The 23457-nt window shown below is 50.9% G+C and overlaps 1 protein-coding gene across 4 annotated transcripts in view; it reads left to right on the plus strand.

Moving 5' to 3' along the window:
- The window catches only part of LANCL1 (LanC like glutathione S-transferase 1), a 119816-nt gene that overhangs the window by 75184 nt on the left and 21175 nt on the right, over window positions 1-23457 (plus strand). For all 4 annotated transcript variants that reach the window (XM_088474087.1, XM_088474086.1, XM_088474089.1 and 1 more), the window contains 2 exons: window positions 16853-16970; window positions 18795-19002. In XM_088474087.1, coding sequence (XP_088330213.1) covers window positions 16853-16970; window positions 18795-19002 — 326 coding nt within the window. The remainder of the gene's footprint in view (window positions 1-16852; window positions 16971-18794; window positions 19003-23457) is intronic.

A 23457-nucleotide genomic window follows, 5' to 3' on the forward strand; every position in this document is an offset into this window, starting at 1 on the left:
TGTAAGACGCCCACGCTGCCGCTCCTTCTCCCTGCTGGCGCCGCGACGCCAGCACTGAACTGGGGATCGCGGCGGGGGAAGCCAGAGTCTGTACTAGCCGGACTCTGGTTTCCCCCGGGACTGCTGCCGGAAGACGCCGGGGAGATCAGGTAAGCCGCGCACCGCTGATTAGTGGCGGTGCGCGGGTAATGCCTTTCATATGCAGTCCCATGCCCCCGGTCTAGGGGACAGACCGGGGGCGCTAGCGGTGGCGGCGGACCCCCCCTCCATCGGAGGCATACCCCGCCAGACCACTAGACCACCAGGGTAATTAAGCGGCAAGCGGGATGCCGCAACCTTGGGGGTTAAATATGCTAGCCAGGGGAGGAAGCCTTCCCTGTCAGCGGCTCCTCCCCTCAGCTCAGCGCGCCTTTCAGCTCGGAGTCTGGCGTCGCTGAGCTGCAGCTACTCGGCCACTCCTCCTCTGAGGTCTCCAGCGGCCATTTTCTTACTGGCAGCGTGGATACTCTCAGGGAGCACGCGGACCGGTCCCCCTGTGTACCTCTCCCCCGACAAGGACAGTGTACACAGCGCTATAGCCCTCCCAGACACTGAATCTGGGAGGTTGATTGTAGTGGAAAGGTGCAGTGAGTATATCTTCCTGCATGGTATGTGACTTTTGCTAGTGCTGCCTGTCTGTGTCTTTTTTCTACTTACTGTCAGCCTGTACCTATCCCTTTCCTTCTCCTACAAGCCCTACAGGTGTGCGGGGGAAGGGTGTTTCTACTGACCTCACCTATATAGATCACATATTTGTGAGGTCCGTCACATACAGTTGTGTGCTACACGGTGCCATATTGTGGGCTGTTGTTCAGCACACTGGTGAGTGCGCACGTTTTCTTCCTAAGTCATGTCTGAGGAGGAGATTGAGCACTCCGGGGCTCCAGCATTGTTCTCCTGCAGGCGCTGTTCTGCAGGAGTGGATAGGGAGGATTTGTCACAGGAAGGCCTGTGCGGACGGTGCCAGGCGGTCCCTGGTATGTCTAAACCTCCCATTTCGCAGGAGCCACCATGGGCGATGTTTTCCCAGGTGCTGGTGTCCATCGCGGACCGTCTGTCGGTCCCGACTGCCCCCCTACTAGGGCGTTGCCCCAGCCTGCCATCCCCCATTCCCCGGGTGTCCCACAATTATTGCAGACTCCCCCGGGGTCTCAGCCTGTTGGTCCCTATGCGGGGTTGCCAATGTATATTCAGTCCACCCCTGTGGCACAGCCGGCTGTGGTGCCGTTTCAGGCTCCTGTGACAGCTCCTCCACCCTGGGTGGATGCGCTTTCCCACACTGTCCAAGATTTGGCGGCAGCATCTTCGGCTTTTCAGTCGATGTTGCGCAGTGACGTGCCCTCCAGGGCGTCTAAACGCTCAGTCATGGCACAGGCTGCGCATCTTTCGGATTCTGAGGGGTTCTCGGATGATGGTGAGGTACAGGATGACTCAGCCTCAGATGCCTCAGTCCAGGAGGTAGACACTAAGTCTTTCATCAATGTGCGGGCTCTGGTTAAGGCGGTGCGGGCTATTCTGATTGAGGATGAGGCACCCGCTCCCAAGTCAAGGTATCCTAGTTTTAAAAAAGCTAAGGTTACTTCTACAGCGTTCCCCTTGTCTGATCAGTTGACTGATCACATGGCGGTGGCCTGGCAGACGCCCAGTAAGCGTTTCCTGCCACAGAAACGCTTGGCGTCCAATTATCCATTCCCGGAAGCGCATTGTAAGAAATGGGAAACTCCGCCTGCAGTCGATTCCCATGTAACACGCCTCATCAGGAGTGCTACTTTGCCATTGCCATCTATATCCTCGCTGAAGGATCCTACGGACAGGAAGGTGGAGACTTGTCTAAAGTCTATTTATTCTCTCTCAGGGGCTGTAGCCCGGCCGTCCATGGCCATCTCCTGGGTGGCCAAGGCCATTGAGGGGTGGGCCAACGCCTTGGAGGACACGTTTACGGATGAATCTCCGGACGTCCAGAGGGCGTTGTTAGGACAGATGAGAGATGCCGCCTCCTACATTGGAGAAGCATCTTTGGATGCTAGCCTGTTGACCTCTAGGGTTTCGGCGGCAGCAGTGTCTGCTCGTAGATCCTTGTGGTTGCGGTCTTGGAGAGCAGACGCGGATTCAAAGAAAGGCTTGGAGGCCTTACCTTTTAATGGGGAATTACTATTTGGTCCGGACCTGGACAAAATAGTAGATACCCTGGCAAAATCCAAGTCAGCCTTCCTCCCTTCAGCTACTACACCTGCTAAGGTCCGGAGCTCGGCGTTTCGTTCCTTTCGGGTTCAGGGCAAGGCAAAGGGTCAGTCCTTCCCGAGGCAGTCCGCACCCAAGACCGCCTCAAAGCCATAGAAGCAAGCCTGGAGTGCTAGGCGCCCTTCTTCCAAGCCAGAAGATAAGCCTTCTGCGTGATGGGACGGGCCTCCCTCTGGGGGACCCCAGAGTGGGAGGCCGACTTCTTCAATTCGCCCAGTGCTGGCACAATACAACCACGGATGCCTGGGTGCGAGAAGTGGTCTCCCAGGGGTACGCCCTGTCTTTTCGGCACAGGCCGCCTTGCCAGTTTTTTTGCACAAGTCCTTCTCAGGACAAAACCAAGGCCTTGCAGGTTCAGGAAGCCATAGAGGCCTTGCTGACGGCGGGGGTCATTATACCCGTACCACAGTCTCAACGTGGGATGGGGTATTACTCTACGCTGTTTCTGGTGCAGAAACCCAATGGCTCTCATCGCCCCATCCTCAATTTGAAGTCCCTGAACAGGTTTCTCAGGGTTCCCAAATTCAGGATGGAAACTTTGCGTTCCATCATACTGGCGATGGAACCGGGGGATTATATGGTCTCCCTGGATATCCAGGACGCCTACCTCCATGTGCCTATAGCAACATCGCACCAACGGTTTCTGCGGTTTGCTATTCTCCACAACCACTACCAATTCAGGGCTCTACCCTTTGGTCTCTCCACGGCACCAAGGGTATTTACCAAGGTGATGGCGGTCATGGCGGCTCACCTTCGGAGCCAGGGGATACGGTTGCTACCGTATCTAGACGACCTCCTCTTGCTGGCAAGCTCCCCGGAGGTACTGATCCAGCATCTCCACCTGACGGTCGCTTGTCTACAGGCGCACGGCTGGTTGATCAACTGGAAGAAATCCTCCCTCATCCCATCACAACGGATGGTTCATTTGGGGGCCCTGCTGGACTCTCGTCAGCAACGGATTTTTCTGACTCCGGAGAAGGTCTCCTCCTTACAGCTGCGGATTCACAGTTGTCTGAGCAGTGGCAGAGTGTCGGTGCACTCAGCGATGAGAGTTTTGGGGTCCATGGTGTCGGCATTCGACATGGTGGAGTTTGCCCAGTTCCATTCCAGGCCCCTGCAGGGGCTGATTCTTTCAGAATGGAACAGATTGCCACACAGGATCCGCTCTCAGATGCTGGTGTTGTCCTCGGAGGTGCGTCTGTCCCTAGCCTGGTGGCTGCAGACAGCGCATCTCCTGGAGGGGCGCCCCTTTTGGATCCCGGAATGGGTTCTGCTCACGACAGATGCCAGTCTCCGGGGTTGGGGGGCGGTGACAGGCTCCTTGTCACTTCAGGGTCGTTGGTCGGCGGAGGAAGCGATTCTTCCCATCAACATCCTGGAACTGCGGGCAGTATACAGAGCCCTGCAGTCGTCCGGCACCGCTCTTCACGGAAGGGCCGTTCAGGTGCAGTCAGACAACGCCACCACGGTGGCGTACATCAATCACCAGGGAGGGACTCGCAGTCGAGCTGCGATGTCGGAGGTGTCCCGCGTCCTGGCTGGGGCGGAGCGCTATCTTCCAGCTCTCTCGGCAGTTTTCATCCCAGGAGTCCTCAATTGGGAGGCAGACTTCCTCAGCCGTTACGATGTGAATCCATAGGAATGGTCGCTTCATCCAGAGGTATTCCAACTACTCGTGGACAAGTGGGGGCTGCCAGAGCTGGACCTGATGGCGTCCCGTTACAATCACAAGCTGCCTGTGTACGGGTCAAGGACAAGGGACGCAGGCGCAAGTCTGATGGACGCGCTGTCGGTGAAATGGCTGTTTCAACTGGCTTACTTGTTCCCTCCGATATCTCTGCTGCCTCGGGTCCTGCGCAAGTTCAAACAGGACGGAGGCACACTGATCCTGGTGGCCCCAGCGTGGCCCAGAAGGCCGTGGTACTCCGATCTGCGGAGCCTGTCCATCGACGCTCCGTACCTCCTACCTCAACGGCGGGACCTGTTGTCTCAGGGGCCCTGTCTTCACCCGGATCTGGGTCGACTATCTTTGACGGCGTGGCTCTTGAGACAGCCGTCCTGAGGTCTCGGGGCTTTTCTAGCTCCGTTATTACCACCATGCTGAGGGCGCGCAAGCCTGCTTCCGCGAGGATCTATCACAGAGTGTGGCACACTTACTTTCAGTGGTGTGAGGCCAGAAACTATGATCCCCAGGTGTTCCGAGTTTCGCGTATTCTGGCTTTCCTTCAGTCCGGTTTGGACTTAGGATTACGTCTTTCTTCACTGAAGGTACACGTGTCTGGTCTGTCGGTGTGGTTCCAGCGCAGGATCGCTGCTATGCCGGACGTACACACCTTTTTCCAGGGTGTTTTGAGAATCCAGCCTCCCTTTGTGCCACCTGTGGCCCCGTGGGATTTGGCGGTGGTTCTTAGGGCCTTACAGGGTCCTCCTTTTGAGCCCTTGGAGTCAGTGGAGCTCAAGTGGCTAACTTTTAAAACTGTTTTCCTCTTGGCAATTGCTTCTGCCAGGAGGGTTTCAGATTTGGGGGCGCTTTCTTGTCGTCCCCCTTTTCTGATTTTTCATCAGGACAGAGCGGTGCTTCGCACTCGTCCTGATTTCCTGCCTAAGGTGGTTTCCAGGTTCCACATTAATCAGGAAATTGTTGTACCAGCCTTTCAGTCACCTGATCTTTCGGCTGGGGAGACTTCCTTAGACGTTGTAAGGGCACTCCAGGTTTATGTGGACCGGACTAGTTCTGTGAGGAAGTCGGATTCTTTGTTTATCCTCTTTGGTTTTCACAAGAGGGGTTGGCCTGCCAACAAACAGACTCTAGCCCGTTGGCTTCGTTCTGTTATTATTGAGGCTTATATGCAGGAGGGTTTACCTGTTCCAGCCTCTGTTAAGGCTCATTCCACTCGGTCCGTGGGCCCTTCTTGGGCTGCTAGCCGTGGCGCCTCTGCTGTTCAGCTCTGTAAGGCGGCCACCTGGTCTTCCATTCAGACCTTTTTGAGGTTCTATGCGTTTGACACCTTTGCCTCTCAGGATGCATCCTTTGGGCGCCGGGTTCTCCTATCAGCACAGGAGCGTCCCGCCCTTAGTTGGACTGCTTTGGGACATCCCCAAGGTCACCCTGTGGACCCCTATGGACCCTGAAGTAGAAAACAAGAGATATGGTAAGAACTTACCTTTGTTATCTCTGTTTCTACGAAGTCCATAGGGTCCACAGGGCACCCGCCCTGACGCACCTGGCTTCATATGGGCTCTGTGACTGGTCACCGGTTTTCCGTCTCCCATTTCTGTGAGTATGGTTCTTGTGTGTTCCAGTCTTCCTTCTCTCTGTTTCGTCTCCTCCTCCGGCCTGGGCTGCTTACCAACTGAGGTGCCTGTGGCTCGGGGGCGGGGTATAGGGGAGGTTGGACCCAAGTGCATCCTGGGAGCAGCTAAAAGCTTTAACTCCGTGGTGCCCGAGGATCCAGGATCCAGCTATACCCCAAGGTCACCCTGTGGACCCTATGGACTTCGTAGAAACAGAGATAACAAAGGTAAGTTCTTACCATATCTCTTGTTATTCTGAGCGTCAAGCTTACGCTGCTAACAGAGTAGCCGCTGGCTTTATAACTGCAGGACCCGTGCGTGGCCACTGGATAAATGTGAGGAAGGAAGGTGGAATTTTTGAACACCTCCCTGAAACAACCATCGTCTGTCTTATGTAATGTTTTGTGGGGTGTAAACAGCCCCGTGATGCCTGCTGAGTTTAATGCAGACCCATTTGTCTTCCCGGTTGCAAAAGTATTGAAGCTTAAGGTGCGTACACACTAGATTAGACAATATTTTCCACGATCCGCCCGATTTCGGCACATCGGAACGACAAATCGTATAAAATATGTCCAAATCGAGAGTGTCCACTCACAATCACGATGCCGATGTGCGTACCCCGGGTCGTACATCGCATCTTCAGACAAGACCTGCCAATCTCGTACACGACACACTGGAAATCGTTAAGGACGCACGATAGGTCGTTGGTTAGATTGGACACTTTTTAGCACCATATCGTGTTTTGGAATGCCGGGGAGAGTTCAAGGTAAATTGCTCACGATATTGCATCGTGCGCACATAGTCTAGTGTGTACCCACCATAAGACTGTAATATAGACTAGTCACGGAAACGTGACCTAATCATGTCTATCCCCCTCTTATGGTGCATACACATGGTCAGATTTTCTGTCAGATCTGAACGATAACGATTTTAAAAATCGTTCATGTCTGAAAGAAAATCTGACATGTGGGCCTGTAACGATGAACGATGTGCGCTCCCGCTTGTCAGATAACGATATCTGACATCTGATGTGTTTGCAGTCAGATTTGGACGATTCCATTAATTTTAATACAGTCTAAAATCCTTAAATCGTTCACCGTTTATCGTTCATCTGACCGTGTGTATGCACCATTACTCTGTATGATAAAGTGACATAGAACACTATGGGGTCATTTCAGTTAGGGGCGAAATGCTGCCATATGCCGTCTCCCTGTACGGCTGTGCTCATATTTACCCATTGCGACACTGGAGTCTTATAAACGTGTGCCAAGTGGGAGCTGGCACTTTACATTTTAAAAATGTGACTAGCTCCTCCCCCTCTATAGCCCCCTCCAAGCTCAGTCTTAGTTTGTGCCTGAGTGGAGCTGGTCTTCTAAGGGTTATGTCTTTAGTTTTATAGTAGCACTGCTGCGCTGAAGAAATGAATGAAAGAGGACAGGCAGCGGCTACCACTGCCTGTCTGCATCGTTGGAGCTGCCTGGGGGACCCACTCGCAACTGCTCGCAGTTCGCCTGGGGTCCCCGACTACAGAGACCACTGTCTCTACAAAGTAGGTTCTGCATACCGCTGCATGCAGCGCACATTGAGGCCATCCACTAGTCAAATCGCCACCGGCAGCAGAGGCAGTTACGTGAGTATAACCTGACTCCCCGACTAGCAGGGTAGCCAGGTTCATTGGCGGTGTTTTATAGCAGCAGGCTGCTCTGAGTAACAGGGCAGCCAAACGGCATCATTCTCTGTTTGAGGTCTCTCTCACATAGCGCGCTTCACAGTTCAGGTTAGGCGCCATAGTGGGGGGGGGGGGGGGCGGAGCCTAGTTCCGGAGTCCTGCTCCTTCCTCCCAGCGGCCTCAGCGCTTCTCTGAAGCGTGTTGGCTGCCATTACACGGAGGACACTGACTGCTGCAATAAGCAAAAAGCTGCTGCATGAGACTGATAAACCTGTAAGTGGACAGTGGAGTTTAGGCTTGTCAGGAGAGCATTTATGGCAGGAAGTAAATACTTTCACTACAGTGGTTGCTTGTTATTAACGGTCAGCGTTTTTTAGCACTTCTAGGAGCGCAATTAGAGCAAGGGTGATACTCCTCATCTAAACCCTTCTCTCCTGCCTCTAAACATATCTCAGTCTCTACCTGTCCTTTTCCACTACACTTTACTGTTGTTTGTGAGGAGTCTGTATGTTCCATGGCTGGAAGGGGGCTCTCAGGTGTCTCAGAAGTCATTTACCTGCACAAAGTGTGCTGAGAAGTTTACACAGGGGCAGTCATCTAACTCCCTTTTGTGTGACACAACAAGCTTCACGGATGTCAGATCCTCCGCCTTGGTCGCATCTCTCTGCTGAGCTGGAGGCTTCTCGAAAGGAGAGAGAGGCTTCCAGGTCAGCTACTCTAGAGGAACCGGCATGGGCAAGGTCCTTAGCTAAATCAATGGAAGGGATCACAAAAGCCATGGCTCCTTCCCATGCCACGGCAACGGGACCCTCTCCACAGGTCTAAAAAAAGAGACTGTTACCCTCAGTCGGAGGAGGAGGATATGCCAGTTCTAGAAGAGGGTGAATATGCTCCAGATTCGCCTGAAGAGCTCCAAGAGGAGCCTGAGCTTGTGTCCGAAGCGATAGAGGCGTTAACTTCTGCAATCTGCCAGGTATGGCAGATAAAGGAGAAGGACAAGGGTCCTGCACGGTAGTCTTTCTTTTTAAAGAAACAAAGACAAACTACTTATTTTCCAATGTCAGAAGAACTGTATTCTCTTCTGATTTCAGCTTGGGAACATCCGGATAAAAAATGTTAGATGTTTCGGCGGTTATTATCCTTTCTACTTCAGGGTCCATAGGGGGTCCACAGGGTTGACCTTGGGGTTATAGCTGGAACAGGATCCATGGGCACCACACAGTTAAGCTTTTAGCTCCCAGGATGCACTGGGGTCCTCCTCTATACCCCGCCCCCGAGCCACAGGCACCTCAGTGTAAGCTGGTGCCCGGCCGGAGTCGGTCACCGCGCAGGGGGGCTGCAGGAGCAGCCCCCAGAAGCTTTTTATTTTAAGTTAAATTTTATTTATTTTTAATCTATTTTTACTACAGACGGCAGCGAAGGGCTGTCTGTACAGACGCCCACGCTGCCGCTCTGATCCCCGACTGGCGCCGCGACGCCAGTACTGATCTGGGGATCGCGGCGGGAGGGCAGAGTCCGTACTAGCCGGACTCTGTCTACCTCCCAGGACTGCTGCCGGAGTCGCCGGGGATTCAGGTAAGCCGCGCGTCGCTGGCTAGCGGCGGCGCGCGGAATGCCTTAAATGCAGTCCTTTAGCCTCCGGTCCGGGGACAGACCGGAGGCTGCTGGCAGTGGCGGCGGGCCCCCCCCATAACCCGTGGGACCACTAGACCACCAGGGATAAAGGGGCAAGCGGGAAGCCAGCATCCCTGGGGTTATGGCCAGCCAGGGGAGGAAGCCTTCCCTGTTCAGCGGCTCCTCCCCTCAGCTCAGCGCGCCTTTCAGCACGCAGTCTGGCGTCGCTGAGCTGCAGTTACACGGCCACTCCTCCTCTGAGGTCTCCAGCGGCCATTTTCCCAGTGGCAGCGCAGATCTCAGGGAGCACGCGGACCGGTCCCCCTGTGTACCTCTCCCCTGATTAAGGACAGCGTACACAGCACTATAGCCCTCCCAGACACTGAATCTGGGCAGGTTGATTGTAGTGTAAAGGTGCAGTGAGTATATCTTCCTGCATGGTATGTGACTTTTGCTAGTGCTGCCTGTCTGTGCTTATTTTCCGCTTACTGTCAGCTTATACCTATCCCTTGACTTCTCCTACAAGCCCTGCAGGTGTGTGGGGGAGGGGCGTTTCTACTGACCTCACTTATATAGATCACGTATTTGTGAGGTCCGTCACATACAGTTGTGTGCTACTCAGTGCCATATTGTGGGCTGTTGTTCAGCACACCGGTGAGTGCGTTTTACTTCTACCCTGGTGCCAGATATATAATATATTCTGAAATGTCAGACGAGGAGGTTGAGTGCTCAGTGGCTCCGGTGTTGGCCTCCTGCGGACGCTGTTCTGCAGGAGTAGATAGGGAGGATTTGTCACAGGATGGCCTGTGTAGTCGATGCCAGGTGGCTCCTGGCCCATCCAGACCTTCTCTGGCGCAGGAACCACCGTGGGCGATGTTTTCTCAAGTGCTGGTGTCTATTGCGGACCGTCTGTCGTCTGCGAAGTTTCCTAGTTTCAAAAAAACTAAGGTGGCTTCTGCGGTGTTTCCCCTGTCGGATCAGTTGACAGATCATATGGCGGTAGCTTGGCAGGCGCCCAGTAAGAGATTCCTTCCTCAGAAGCGGTTGACTTCTAATTACCCCTTCCCTGAGGCACATTGTAAAAAATGGGAAACTCCACCGGCGGTGGATTCCCATGTCACCCGTTTAACTCGGGGCACCACCTTACCATTACCGTCGATATCCTCGCTGAAGGATCCCACGGACAGGAAAGTTGAGACTTGCTTAAAGTCTATTTACTCCCTCTCCGGGGCGGTGGCCCGACCGTCCATGGCCATTTCCTGGGTGGCCAAGGCCATTGAGGGGTGGGCCAATGCATTGGAAGATACCTTCCCGGACGACGCTCCGGATGTCCAGCGGGCGTTGTTGGGACAAATGAGGGACGCCGCTTCTTACATTGGAGAAGCTTCTTTAGATGCTAGTCTGCTGACCTCGCGGGTATCGGCTGCAGCGGTGTCTGCCCGCCGATCCTTATGGTTGCGGTCCTGGAGAGCGGACTCTGATTCAAAGAAAGGTCTGGAGGCCTTACCTTTCAATGGGGAATTACTATTTGGTCCGGACTTGGACAAAATAGTGGACACCCTGGCTAAATCCAAGTCGGCCTTCCTCCCTTCGGCGGCACTGCCTGCTAAGGTTCGGAGTTCGGCTTTTCGTTCCTTTCGGGTTCAGGGTAAGGCGAAAGGTCAGTCCTTCCCGAGACAGTCTGCGAGTAAGACGGCCTCTAAACCCAAGAAGCAAGCCTGGAGTGCTCGGCGCCCTTCTTCCAAGCAGGAAGATAAACCTGCGGCCTGATGGGACGGGCCTCCCTCTGGGGGACCTCAGAGTGGGAGGCCGACTTCTTCTATTTGCCCAGTGCTGGCACAATACCACCACGGATGCCTGGGTTCGAGAAGTGGTCTCCCAGGGGTACGCCCTGTCTTTTCGGCACAGACCACCACACCAGTTTTTCTGCACAAGTCCTTCTCAGGACAAGACCAAGGCGTTACAGGTTCAGGAGGCTATAGAGTCCTTGCTGAAAGCAGGGGTCATTGTTCCCGTTCCTCTATCACAACGAGGGACGGGGTATTATTCGTCTCTGTTTCTGGTGCAGAAACCCAATGGTTCTCATCGCCCTATCCTCAACTTGAAGTCTCTGAACAGATTCCTCAGAGTTCCCAAGTTCAGGATGGAAACGTTACGTTCCATCATTCTGGCGATGGAACCGGGGGATTACATGGTGTCCCTGGACATCCAGGACTCCTACCTCCATGTTCCGATAGCATCTTCACACCAGCGGTATCTGAGGTTCGCTATCCTTCAACACCACTATCAGTTCCGGGCGCTACCCTTTGGTCTCTCCACGGCACCGAGGGTGTTCACGAAGATTATGGCGGTCATGGCCGCACATCTTCGGAACCAGAATGTACGGCTGCTGCCGTACCTGGACGACCTCCTGTTGCTGGCGAGCTCCCCGGAGGTACTGCTTCAACATCTCCACCTGACGATCGCTTGCCTGCAAGCACACGGGTGGTTGATAAATTGGAAAAAGTCCTCTCTGATTCCATCACAGCGGATGGTTCATTTGGGAGCCCTGCTGGATTCGCGTCAGCAAAGGATCTTCCTGACTCCGGAGAAGGTCGCCTCACTACAGCTGCGGATACGCAGTTGCCTGAGCCGTTGCCGCCTGTCGGTCCATTCGGCTATGAGAGTTCTGGGGTCCATGGTGTCGACATTCGACATGGTGGAATTTGCCCAGTTCCATTCCCGGCCCCTGCAGGGGCTGATTCTATCAGAATGGAACGGGTTACCTCACCGGATCCGCTCTCAGGTGCTGGTGTTGTCTCCGGACGTTCGGCTATCTTTGGCTTGGTGGCTTCAGACAGCTCATCTGGTCGAGGGGCGCCCATTTTGGATCCCGGACTGGGTCCTGCTCACGACGGATGCCAGTCTCCGGGGTTGGGGGGCAGTGACCGGCTCTTTGTCGCTTCAGGGTCGTTGGTCAGCGGAAGAAGCACTTCTCCCCATCAACATCCTGGAACTGCGGGCAGTATACAAGGCCCTGCAGTCGTCCGGCCCCGCTCTTCACGGAAGGGCGGTACAGGTGCAGTCCGACAACGCCACCACGGTGGCGTATATCAATCACCAAGGCGGAACTCGCAGTCAGGCAGCGATGTCGGAGGTGTCTCGTATCCTGTCTTGGGCGGAGGGTCACATTCCAGCGATCTCGGCGGTCTTCATCCCCGGTGTCCTCAATTGGGAGGCGGACTTCCTCAGCCGTCACGACGTGCATCCCGGGGAATGGTCGCTTCACCCAGAGGTGTTTCAGCTACTCGTGGACAGGTGGGGACTGCCGGAGCTGGACTTGATGGCCTCCCGTCACAATCACAAATTGCCCGTTTACGGGTCAAGGACAAGAGACGCAGGTGCAAGTCTGGTGGACGCGCTGTCGGTGACATGGACGTTTCACCTGGCGTATCTGTTTCCTCCGATATCCCTGCTTCCTCGGGTTCTGCGGAAATTCAAGCAGGACGGCGGCATGCTCGTGCTGGTAGCTCCGGCGTGGCCCAGACGTCCTTGGTACTCCGATCTCAGGAGCCTCTCCATCGACGCTCCGTACCTTCTTCCTCAACGTCGGGACCTGTTGTCTCAGGGGCCCTGCCTTTACCCGGATCTGGGTCGGCTGTCTTTGACGGCGTGGCTCTTGAGACAGCTGTCTTGAGGTCTCGGGGCTTCTCCAGTTCGGTTATTGGTACGATGCTCAGGGCACGCAAGCCTGCTTCAGCACGGATTTATCACAGAGTGTGGCACACTTACTTTCAGTGGTGTGAGTCCAGACTTTATGATCCTCAGGTGTTCCGAGTTTCTAGGATCTTGGAATTTCTTCAGTCAGGATTGGATCTCGGCTTACGCCTTGCATCCCTGAAGGTTCATGTGTCCGCCTTGTCCGTGTGGTTTCAACGGCGGATTGCAATACTACCAGACGTTCACACCTTTTTCCAAGGTGTTCTCAGGATCCAGCCTCCCTTTGTGCCTCCTGTGGCTCCTTGGGACTTGGCGGTGGTGCTACGGGTCCTGCAAGGTCCTCCGTTTGAGCCTCTTGAGGCGGTGGAGCTCAAGTGGCTGACATTTAAGACGGTTTTTCTCCTGGCAATTGCTTCGGCCAGGAGGGTGTCTGAATTGGGGGCGCTTTCCTGTCGCCCTCCTTTCCTGATTTTTCACCAGGACAGAGCTGTGCTCTGCACTCGTCCTGAGTTTTTGCCCAAAGTGGTCTCGAAGTTCCATATTAATCAGGAACTTGTTGTGCCAGCTTTTCAGTCCCCTGATCTTTCAGCTGGTGAGACTTCCTTAGATGTGGTCCGGGCGCTTAGAATTTATGTAGACCGGACGGCTTCGGTTAGGAAGTCTGATTCCTTGTTTATCCTCTTTGGTTTTCACAAGAGGGGTTGGCCTGCCAACAAACAAACGTTAGCCCGTTGGCTTCGTTCCGTTATTTGTGAGTCTTATGCACAGGAGGGCTTACCTGTGCCAGCCTCTGTTAAGGCTCATTCCACTCGTTCTGTGGGTCCCTCTTGGGCTGCTAGACGTGGCGCTTCTGCTGTTCAGCTGTGTAGGGCGGCCACTTGGTCTTCAATTCAAACGTTTTTGAGGTTCTATGCGTTTGACACCTTTGCCTCTCAGGATGCATCCTTTGGGCGCCGGGTACTCCTTTCAGCACAGGAGCGTCCCCGCCCTTAGTTGTACTGCTTTGGGACATCCCCAAGGTCAACCCTGTGGACCCTGAAGTAGAAAACAAGAGATATGGTAAGAACTTACCTTTGTTATCTCTGTTTCTACGAAGTCCATAGGGTCCACAGGGCGCCCGCCCTGACGCACCTGGCTTCAAATGGGCTGTGTGGCTGGTCACCGGTTTTCCGTCTCCTATTGCTGTGAGTATGGTTTCTTGTGTGTTCCAGTCTTCCTTCTCTCTGTTCCATATTCTCCTCCGGCCTAGGCTGCTTACCAACTGAGGTGCCTGTGGCTCGGGGGCGGGGTATAGAGGAGGACCCAAGTGCATCCTGGGAGCTAAAAGCTTAACTGTGTGGTGCCCATGGATCCTGTTCCAGCTATAACCCCAAGGTCAACCCTGTGGACCCTATGGACTTCGTAGAAACAGAGATAACAAAGGTAAGTTCTTACCATATCTCTTGTTTTTCCTGCAGATAGCAGAACATCTTGTGAGACTCCTCCTACAGTATACCATTCAGTCTCGCATTTGTTTAAGAAGACTACGCTACTGAGTCTGGGGCCACGTCTTTGAAGGAAACTTCGGTCAGGAGATTAGAGAATACTCTCAAGTCCATTTATACAGCTGCAGCAGTGACTCTGCGCCCTGCGATTGTAAGCTGCTGGACTAACAAAGCTATTGAACTTTGGGCAAGACAATTGGCTGACTGGATGAGAGACCAGCTTCCGGTGGAGGAACTTATTCCTTTGGCAGAGCATTTAAGTGAAGCTGCAGCTTACCTTGGAAAGGCGTCCAAGGACGTTTGCAATCTTGCCTCTAGAACTTCAGCTCTGGTGGTTTCAGCGCGCAGAGCGCTTTGGCTTAAATAATGGCAGACAGATGCTGAATCATAGAAAGCGGTGGGAGCTCTTCCCTTCACGGGAAGTGTCTTATTTGGAGATTTGGAGCGGAACTTCTCAGGCTATGGGGGTAAATCAGGCTACGGGGGTAAATCCACTTATCTTGCGTCTGCGGCTCCGCCTACTAGAAGATCTTAATCGAGGCCCCCATTTCGGTCCTTTTGTGCCCCAGGACGGACTTCCCTATCACCTGGGGGACCCCAGGGTGGGAGCACGTCTTCGGGACTTCAGAAAAGTAAGGACGAAATCTTGTACGGACTCTTGGAGACCTCATCACCCACTGATACAAGCTCGATTTTCAGTTTCAGCCTCCTCCTCGGTTTTTCACCATCGGTTTGCCAGTTTCCTACGACAGGAGTGTCGTATTACAAGAGGCGACAGACAAACTACTATCCGCGCAGGTTTTTTTTCCATGTTCCCAAGTCTCAGGCCGGGCAGGATTTTTACTCCAGGTGGTTTGTAGTTCCGAAGCCGGACGGCTCGGTCAGACCTGTTCTGAACTTGAAAGATCTCAGGACCTCATTCAGAGTCTGTCGTTGCAGCTGCTCGGTCGTAAGGGAAAAGGGTCCGGATATGCAAATGATGCGCTCGCAAGTTGCGTCGTTAAGATGGGATCGTTAGCTGGACAAGCGAGGGGAGGATGCAGCCGTAAGACTAAAAACAAGCCCACTTCTCGATCGCAAAACACGTCATCTCCGGGCATATAAGGATTAATCGAGACCATCGGAGCTGCTCGTAGAGCTTAAGGTTGACCATACCCTCTCTCAAGCACTACGATCTAGTCAGTGTAAAAACCTCCCATGTCACGTGTGCCATGACACTACTTTGTTAATTATGCACTCCCATAAAACACCGTTTGCATAGTCAGGCACGCCTGCGTTCAGATCTCCACTCCCCTGTTCACAAGCACCTTCCCCTGTGACAACCCACAAACGCCTCATCCTGTCACTCAAACTAACGACCTGGCCGAGTTCAAGGAGAGAGAAATTTCCGATCGTAACAGCTAGTTTGCGCACGCGCATTGTGAAACTTACACATGCGCAGTTTAGAGAACATCGCTGGGTACGACCGAGCGGCCGCATACGACCGACTCTGAATGAGGTCCTCAATCCCTACTTGAGGATATTGAAGTTCAAGATGGAGTCTCTGCAGTCTGTTATTGCAGGAAGCCGAATTCATGGTATCTATAGATATCAAGGGCGCCCACCTTCACATCCCAATCTGGCCACCATATCAGCCGTTTCTGAGGTTTGCTATTTGGAACTCACATTTCCAGTTTCAGGCCTTACCCTTTGACTTGTCTTCAGCCCCCAAGGTATTTACAAACGTCATGGCAGTGATGATGGGTCTCCTTCGGCAACAAGGGATCACGATTACTCCTTGCCTGGACGATCTCCTGCTGAAGGCTCATTCCAGAGAACAATTATTGCTGAACATCGCTGTGACTCACAAACTTCTTGTAAGTCACGGGTGGATCTTGAATTTCCCCAAATCTCATCTGCAACCGACACAAGAGACTCTGGTTTCTGGGAATGATCCTGGGCATAGTATGTTAGCGTGTTTTCTTTCCTCAGGAAACGGCAGCCTCCATTCAGGAGATGGTGAGGACGGTTCTTCGACATCGTCAGGTATCGGTGCATGTCTGCATTCGACTTCTGGGAAAGATGGTGGCAGCATTCGAGGCGATTCCTTACGGACGTTTTCACTCCAAACCGTTTCAACTCGACCTCCTCTCCCAGTGGTCAGGATCCCATCTTTTTCTTCACCAACGCATGAGATTATGTCCCAGAACTCTGATTTCCCTTCTCTGGTGGCTGAACTCAGCACATCTAGTGGAGGGCAAGAGAGTGTGGGATTGGTCTCTCCACACCACGACGTCGTTCACAGACATATCGTGGGTACACACTGGCCGACGGGCAGCAGATATATTGGCCGATCAATTCATCGGCCAATATATCTGTCAGTGTGTACCCAGCTTATGAGACTGCCACCAACTGTTACCAGAGTGCTATAAAATGTCACTGTAACTAATACACTGTAGAGGATATCTGAGGCCACCCCTTGCCTGTGTGTTGATATTCTCTCTGACCGGTCGTAAGCTGCTGATTCCTGACACACATACAGAGCTCACTTTGGGCCCGGTGAGGTCCAAAGAACCAGATCCCACAGGTGCGAGGAAAATTTGAAGTAAGACTGACCCCCAGCATCGCCTTTATACGACTCGACCCAAACAATTCTGTATATCATGTATATGCGCTTGTGTTCCCTGAGGCTGGCAGTGATGAGGCCAGTGGTGTGACTGCTGTCCCCTGCGCTGTACGTCATTTATATGACACCGTACATGTCTTATTCCTGTCTGCACAGACACGATGGGTCACTCATTCATTATCTGACAGCGACTTATTTTATTTACAGCTGACTCCTGACTTTGTTAATCGCTTGAACGGCACAATCAAAGGACTCCTACAGCTCATGGAAAATGGACTGAAATCTGCAGATCCGGGAGACTTTACTGTGTACACAGGCTGGTCAGGTAATGAGGAACAGACTTCCCTTATGTACTTACATCGACAAATGCAAACTAACAAAATGTGTAATGTTAGAATATGCTATAATTAAGGGTAATATATGCATCTAAAGTCAGCGCCACCTCCTGTCAGTCCTATAGCAGCGCATGTGCTGCTTCGGTTATAGTTACACCCGTGTCGCCAGGGCATCATCTTCCGCAAGATCAGCACACTCCTCTGAAATAGTCTGTGCTGCTGTGACCAGTCCAAGATCAGAGAAGATTCTGTCCCAGTTCACTGAAAAACTGGAGTCACCTGGATGAGTGGGAGATGAAGATTGTACCAAAAAAAGTGCTGCCGCTAGTCACACACGCCTTAAACACACTGAAACGTGCCACAACTTTCTCCAAAGTCTTAGCAGACTGTCACGTTCTACATGACACTGATCTAATCGTTCTCCCACCGCTGAGCGAACAGAGCCCAAAATAAATCTCATTTACAGAAACTAATGGATGTGTTATGCAGGCCATACATCTACAGGCCGACGCAGATCACAGACGTTAGAGAATAGGCAAAATACGGCATGTTAAAAATCCCTGTTTTGCCGATACTGATTATTTTTGGGTCAGAATTGGCGAATCAGGGTTGTCCAATATGTTGGATTTCACTGATGACCCGACCCAGATATCGACAGATTTGAGAATTGCCCCATTAGCTGTCTGATGTATGGGCCCCATTACTAGTCTGCAACATTTATATATCAGTATATCATCGGCAGAATGTGTCAACATTTTTCACAAAAAAAAAATAAATACTAAACGATGTGTACCCAGCGCAACGTCGTTCGTGGTGGATCCCGGCGGGGGTGCCCTGATCGGCCAGTGCATACACACTGGGCGAGGTCGACGGAACGACAGCGCCCCGCTGACGATATCGCCCGTTAGACCCGTATGCAGGTCCGAGGGGCGATGTCGCTGAGGACGCGTGGTAGAACGCATCGTCAGCGACATAGCCGGTACACACTGGTCGATGTGGACGATATGGTCTAGTGTGTACCCGGCTTTAGATTTACTTGTGTCTACTTCTGAGTCAGCTTTCAAAAATCACCTCTCCTCTCTGAATACAGGGGAAGGGGGGCGGTATATCCAGCTAGCAATAGCTACAATGAACGAGCCTGCAATGTATCTGTCCAGTTTTATTCTCCCCATACAACATATCATAATAATACGTTCATGTGTCTAATCCCTAATGTTTCAGTGGGATAAATGGTGATCCTAATTGATCCATGATATTCCCATGCAAACGTATTACCATCTGAACAGGATACCCTATGTCTAACCTCCTTGTCATGTCTAATTATCAAACCCCAAATCCACCATTGTTTTCAGGAATTTGCACATTTATTGCTTATTATATAAAACACAGAGATCAATACAGTTACAGGCAAATTGTGGGGTATGCCTGCGATGTGCCCTTGTCATTGACATGCCAGTAGCTGCACCCTAAGTCACTTTGGTTTCGCCCCTAAGTAACGCATTTTAGTTTGGAGCCCCATAGCGGTGCATATTAAAGTACCGCAAGTTAGGGGCTAACGTAAGTGCAGCTCATGTGCGCACATTGCTTCGCTAGATGCTCTTACTTGAATCAGCCCCCTATATCAGTAAGTGGATGTGCATAGCTGGTTATGGTAATGCAGAAATCACACAGGTCTATCATATGCATTAAGAAGATATTTGCATTTACTGTAAATTGCATTATATAGTAACTCTGGAGAACTGTGCTGAATCACCTTTCCGTGTCTGTACCATAAAAAGTAACCGTTCTCAGTGTTCTGCTTATACCTACTCTAGGGATTGCCCTATTGTACCTGCACCTCTCTGACGTGTATGGCGATCCATCCTACCTGCAGAGGGCACAAGAGTATGCCTCCAAAGGCCTTCGCTGCGTGAATCGGCGTGACGTCACCTTTCTGTGCGGCTGCGCAGGGTCCTATGCCGTAGCAGCCGCTATTTTCTATAAGCTGGGGAATAACAAGGAGGCAGAGGATTGCGTCACAAGGTAAGGGTTCCGAATCTGGCCCCGCAACGGGGAAATGTTTAGTCTCTTGATACACAGGGTTTCTTATGGTAACATTGTTTATGTTGCTGGATTTTGCCATTTACCCATATAACTTATTCTCGTGACAAGTTATTAGACTGTATTATTTTGTATATGATGACAGTATGTGGGAAGGCGATTATAATTTTTTCAATGCTTGAAGACAACTTGAGGTCACACACTTTTTTCAAACTTGATATGTATCAGTTTTTTTCTAATAAGGGGATTTACTTCAATTTACTTCATAATGACACATGTTTATGCTAACATAATTTGCTGACGTTTAATAAACATCACTGCCGCGATGTGGATAGAAAAGTTCTCATAAGATATTTATCTAGAAAAAACTAAACTATCAATCTGGATGATTTTGTATCTTTTTACTAGATGCAGGAAAAGGTTGTATGCTACATTTATTTGATCTAAATAAATATATATATATATATATATATATATATACAAACAAACAATACTTAGAGGGCACAAATAATTGAATGTTTTCAATATGACACCAATCAATAGTAAAAAACAATTTCTTTATAATTTGAACTTGATACTGATAAAATGTCCACAAACACAAGTTTCTTTCATAATGTGCAAATTTTCTCTTTGGTGGAAGTTGGACCGATTCTATAGTTGATAGTAGATTCCATAAACTCCAAAATAAATTTTCTAAAAAAAAGACCCGCTCACCAGAAAAACACCCAAGAAAAAATGGCCCAATGGCCCACTATTAGATGTGGTAGACAAATATATTTATTCAAATTATTTTGTCAATCTGACATACAAATATTGTACATAAAAATTGCTTACACAATTAGCTTTCCAATGGTTTTTACAAAGGAAGATGACAACTGATATCCTGATACTGGGTAAATTTTCAAATAGGCAGGTTTCTCCATTCTGACCAATGAATAAATCACAATCCAACGCGTTTCGTCCGTTAGGACTTCATCGGGGGCATACACATCAGAATTTGGAGTTTTATATGATCCAATATAAGATTCAAATAGGAAACTTGATGGAGTATTGTCCCTAAATAGAACTATTCCACTAAGGACACTTCACAATGTGATGCACTCTGATCCCAGGATCAAGCTGAAATATATATATACTCTATTAAGAGGATATTACATATATTATATATCTTCACCACTTGGTAGTCAAATAAAATTGTTTGTATGTTTGTTTAAGGGGTGACTGGGTTATATGTTGTTAATACCCCAATTTTTTAAGGAAAGAACAAATGAAAAGGTATATTTTAACGTGTTTTCACTTATCTCATATTTGATCATTTTTGATGCTAAAAGAGTGCCCCACAAAGGAATCTCTTGCTGTATATTAGCTCAGGCTAATTAATAGGATTTGAGTTCATGTATTTTCATGTCAGGGCTGTTGCATAGGAAGGATAGTAACAGTCAGCACTAGAGGGCGCTGTACGACAGCAGCTGAGGCTCTGACTCTCCACCCCAATGCTGCCTCTCTCTCTTAAGGCACATACATGCTTGTTTCTTCTTTGTAGGGGACATCACAGCTGGGAAATTTGCCCGCCCAGTTGAGATGTCAGTCACCGGCGGTCCCTGAAGCAAGTGTACGGGCGGTTGACAGGTCGCATGCGCACACAGCCAGCGGTGCGTGCTGCAGGGCCAATGCGATATGTCTGTGAACGATGCATTCGTTGTTCGTCGGCTGATTGAATGTCATATCATATAGTGCCTGCCCAGCAGTAAGAAGACCTATCTTCCAATGTGTGCACATTAAGCTAGCTTTGCCAACAAGACCGCAGGAGGGATTGCCAAGGTTTATGAAGATTTAAATGCATTGATAGCAGGAGTTTAATCTACCTAATACAGAATAGACGTGAGTAAGTACACTGCAGTGCCCTATACAGTAGGTGGGGGTTGGTAAAACACCTTCTATGTATAATATAACAATACACCTTTATATAGCGACAGGGCCGTAACTAAGGTGCAACCAGTGCCATGGTACAGGGCAGGGGGCGCTGTTTGGGCCTTTTCAATTTTCCTGTTTATTATCATTCTCACTTGTATCTTCCTCTTCCTTTATCCCCAGCATCTCCTGGCCTCCCCTATCTCTTCCCTGGCGCCAATGCTCTCTCTGGCACAGGGCACCAAAAAGTCTAGTTACGGCTCTGTATAGCGACTTGTGCCTCTGTATAGTAAGGTGATGGGGCTCATGTATTTAGCAATCGCTGTGCAGCTGCAGTACAGACTGGAAGCAATGATTCTCTTAATAGTAATCTTGCAGGAACATCTATCTCATTGTTCCAAAGTGTGACAGCCCGTGCCCAGTAGCCCTGAGGTGTGGGGCAGGGAGGCTGTGCCAGTAGAGAGGGTTAACATGGATGGATGTGACATATATTTACAGTAGGTAAGGAAGGCTAATAAGGTGGAATTTGTGTTTTGTATGACTATTGAGTCTCCACGAGGATATTACAATTGTGCTGCTGAGGGGTGTGAACAGTTTTCCCCATGAATACATCTAGGAGTAACCCAGGACTGGGTAACCCCCCCCCGGCATCCAGTCTGCTATGGTGACCTTAGCTGCTTATCTACCCTCCAGATTCCCTCTGCACTGCACATGAAGTTGGTGCTAAGATCCCCTTAAGTGCTTTAGCCATGATGGTGCCCAGTGTTCGTAACTCCCTGGCACAACGTTCTATGATGTTGTGTCATTCCGCCAGGCAGGGACACACTTTTACTGTCCCAGTAACGGGGCTCTGGCCTCTGTGCTATCTCATCTACATGATTTATCAAGCCTGCTAAAGAGGACAAATGGATGTGTTGTACATGGCAAGCGATTAGATTACAGCTACCATTATATAGAATGTACTAGATAAATGGAGGGTAGGATCTGCTATGTGTAGCACCCGCACGTATCCTCCTTAGAAAGTTTGCATAAATCTCCCCCGTATGTCTGTGCGTTACGTATGCTTTCTGGCTACTGCAATGAAGGGGAGAGAAAGCAACATTTCAGGTGTTGTGCCATTCTGTGGTGGCATGGGATAAATAAAATGTATATGGCACATGTCTGTATTACGTTCCAACTCAGGCTGTCGTGTGTGGTGGACAAGAGCTAGGCCTAATGTATTGTATTTGGTGCAGACTGGTATATAATGGATGATATCATTATAGCAGGGCTCGACAAATCCCGCGGGCCAGGTCGCCATGGCTACCAGATTTTGCTGCCTGGCTACTAGATTTTGCAGTGAGGGACGAAGCAGATCCTCATCAGCTCTGGCGGAGATTCGTGCCTATAGTATTGCGGTGTTCATATCATGCACAGGAGGTCATGTGGTGAGTGTTGCCTGCGGTGACTGCTGTGCCTCTGTCCGTCCCGGCCTGCAGTGACGACTCCTCCTCCATCCTGGCCTGCTCTGATCCCTGCTGTCTGTCCCAGTCTACGCTGATCCTCCTGTACGTCCCCGGCTGTCTACTGTCTCCTATCTCCGGCTGCATAGAGCTCTCCGGTAGTAGGGTCTATGCGTGGCCAGGGATTGTGGAGCGGCTTCATGACATCTCTCCCATAGTACGCATGGAGAGAGCCGGAAGCTGGAGTTCAGAAGAGAACTCCAGCCTCCGGCTAACGCGGCGCTGCAGGGAAGGAGCCGGGCGCCCGCTGGTAATAACATCTCAACGGGCGTCCGGCTTAGAGCCTCCCTGCGGCGCCAGGCTGGAGGTCACTGGCGCCGCACCCGGCGCCAGTGACCTCCATTCCTGGGGTAATGGACGGACAGCCGGGCATGCAATGATTAATATGCATGCCCGGCTGTCCGTCCATTACCCCCAGGAATTTCATTTTTACCCCATGTGGGGTAATTTACCCCTGTTCCCTGACCACTGTTATAGATGCCTGCATGTCCATTGGTGCCATATTGGAGTGGTCACTAATTGGGCGTAGATGCCCGTACGCTGAATTTAGTAGCAGAACCTGGAGGTTTGCCCATTGTATGTACTTGTATTGGTATCAGCAGAATCATTTAGGTCTCATTGTACATTTGTTATTTTTGCTTATAAAGATCCTGTACCCGTCGCTGTTACAGCACTTCCGGAATGAAATATTCCATGTGCCACATGTAAAAGCCAGTTCTGTATCCACATACAAGTTACATTATTGGGCTAATTGTCTCTGTACGTTTTAGTGGAATGTCACATTATTGTTTTCTGCCATATTTGTGGTTCTGGTTGTACGACAAAGGTTGTATTTCACTATTCACAGCTCCCTTCAACGTCTGTCTATAATAGGAACACAGGAAACTAGGTAATCTTTGCTTTTTATGAGTTATACATCACTCAAACCTTTCAACAGGAGAGCCATAGATAGCGAGGAGCTGCTGTTACAGTACCTACAGCCACAGCTAGGGGGAGCTTTATCAGTCCTAAAAATGAACAGTGG

Source organism: Taudactylus pleione, unplaced genomic scaffold (assembly GCF_031769625.1).
Source record: "Taudactylus pleione unplaced genomic scaffold, aTauple2 ptg000147l, whole genome shotgun sequence".
Taxonomy (NCBI): domain Eukaryota; kingdom Metazoa; phylum Chordata; class Amphibia; order Anura; family Myobatrachidae; genus Taudactylus; species Taudactylus pleione.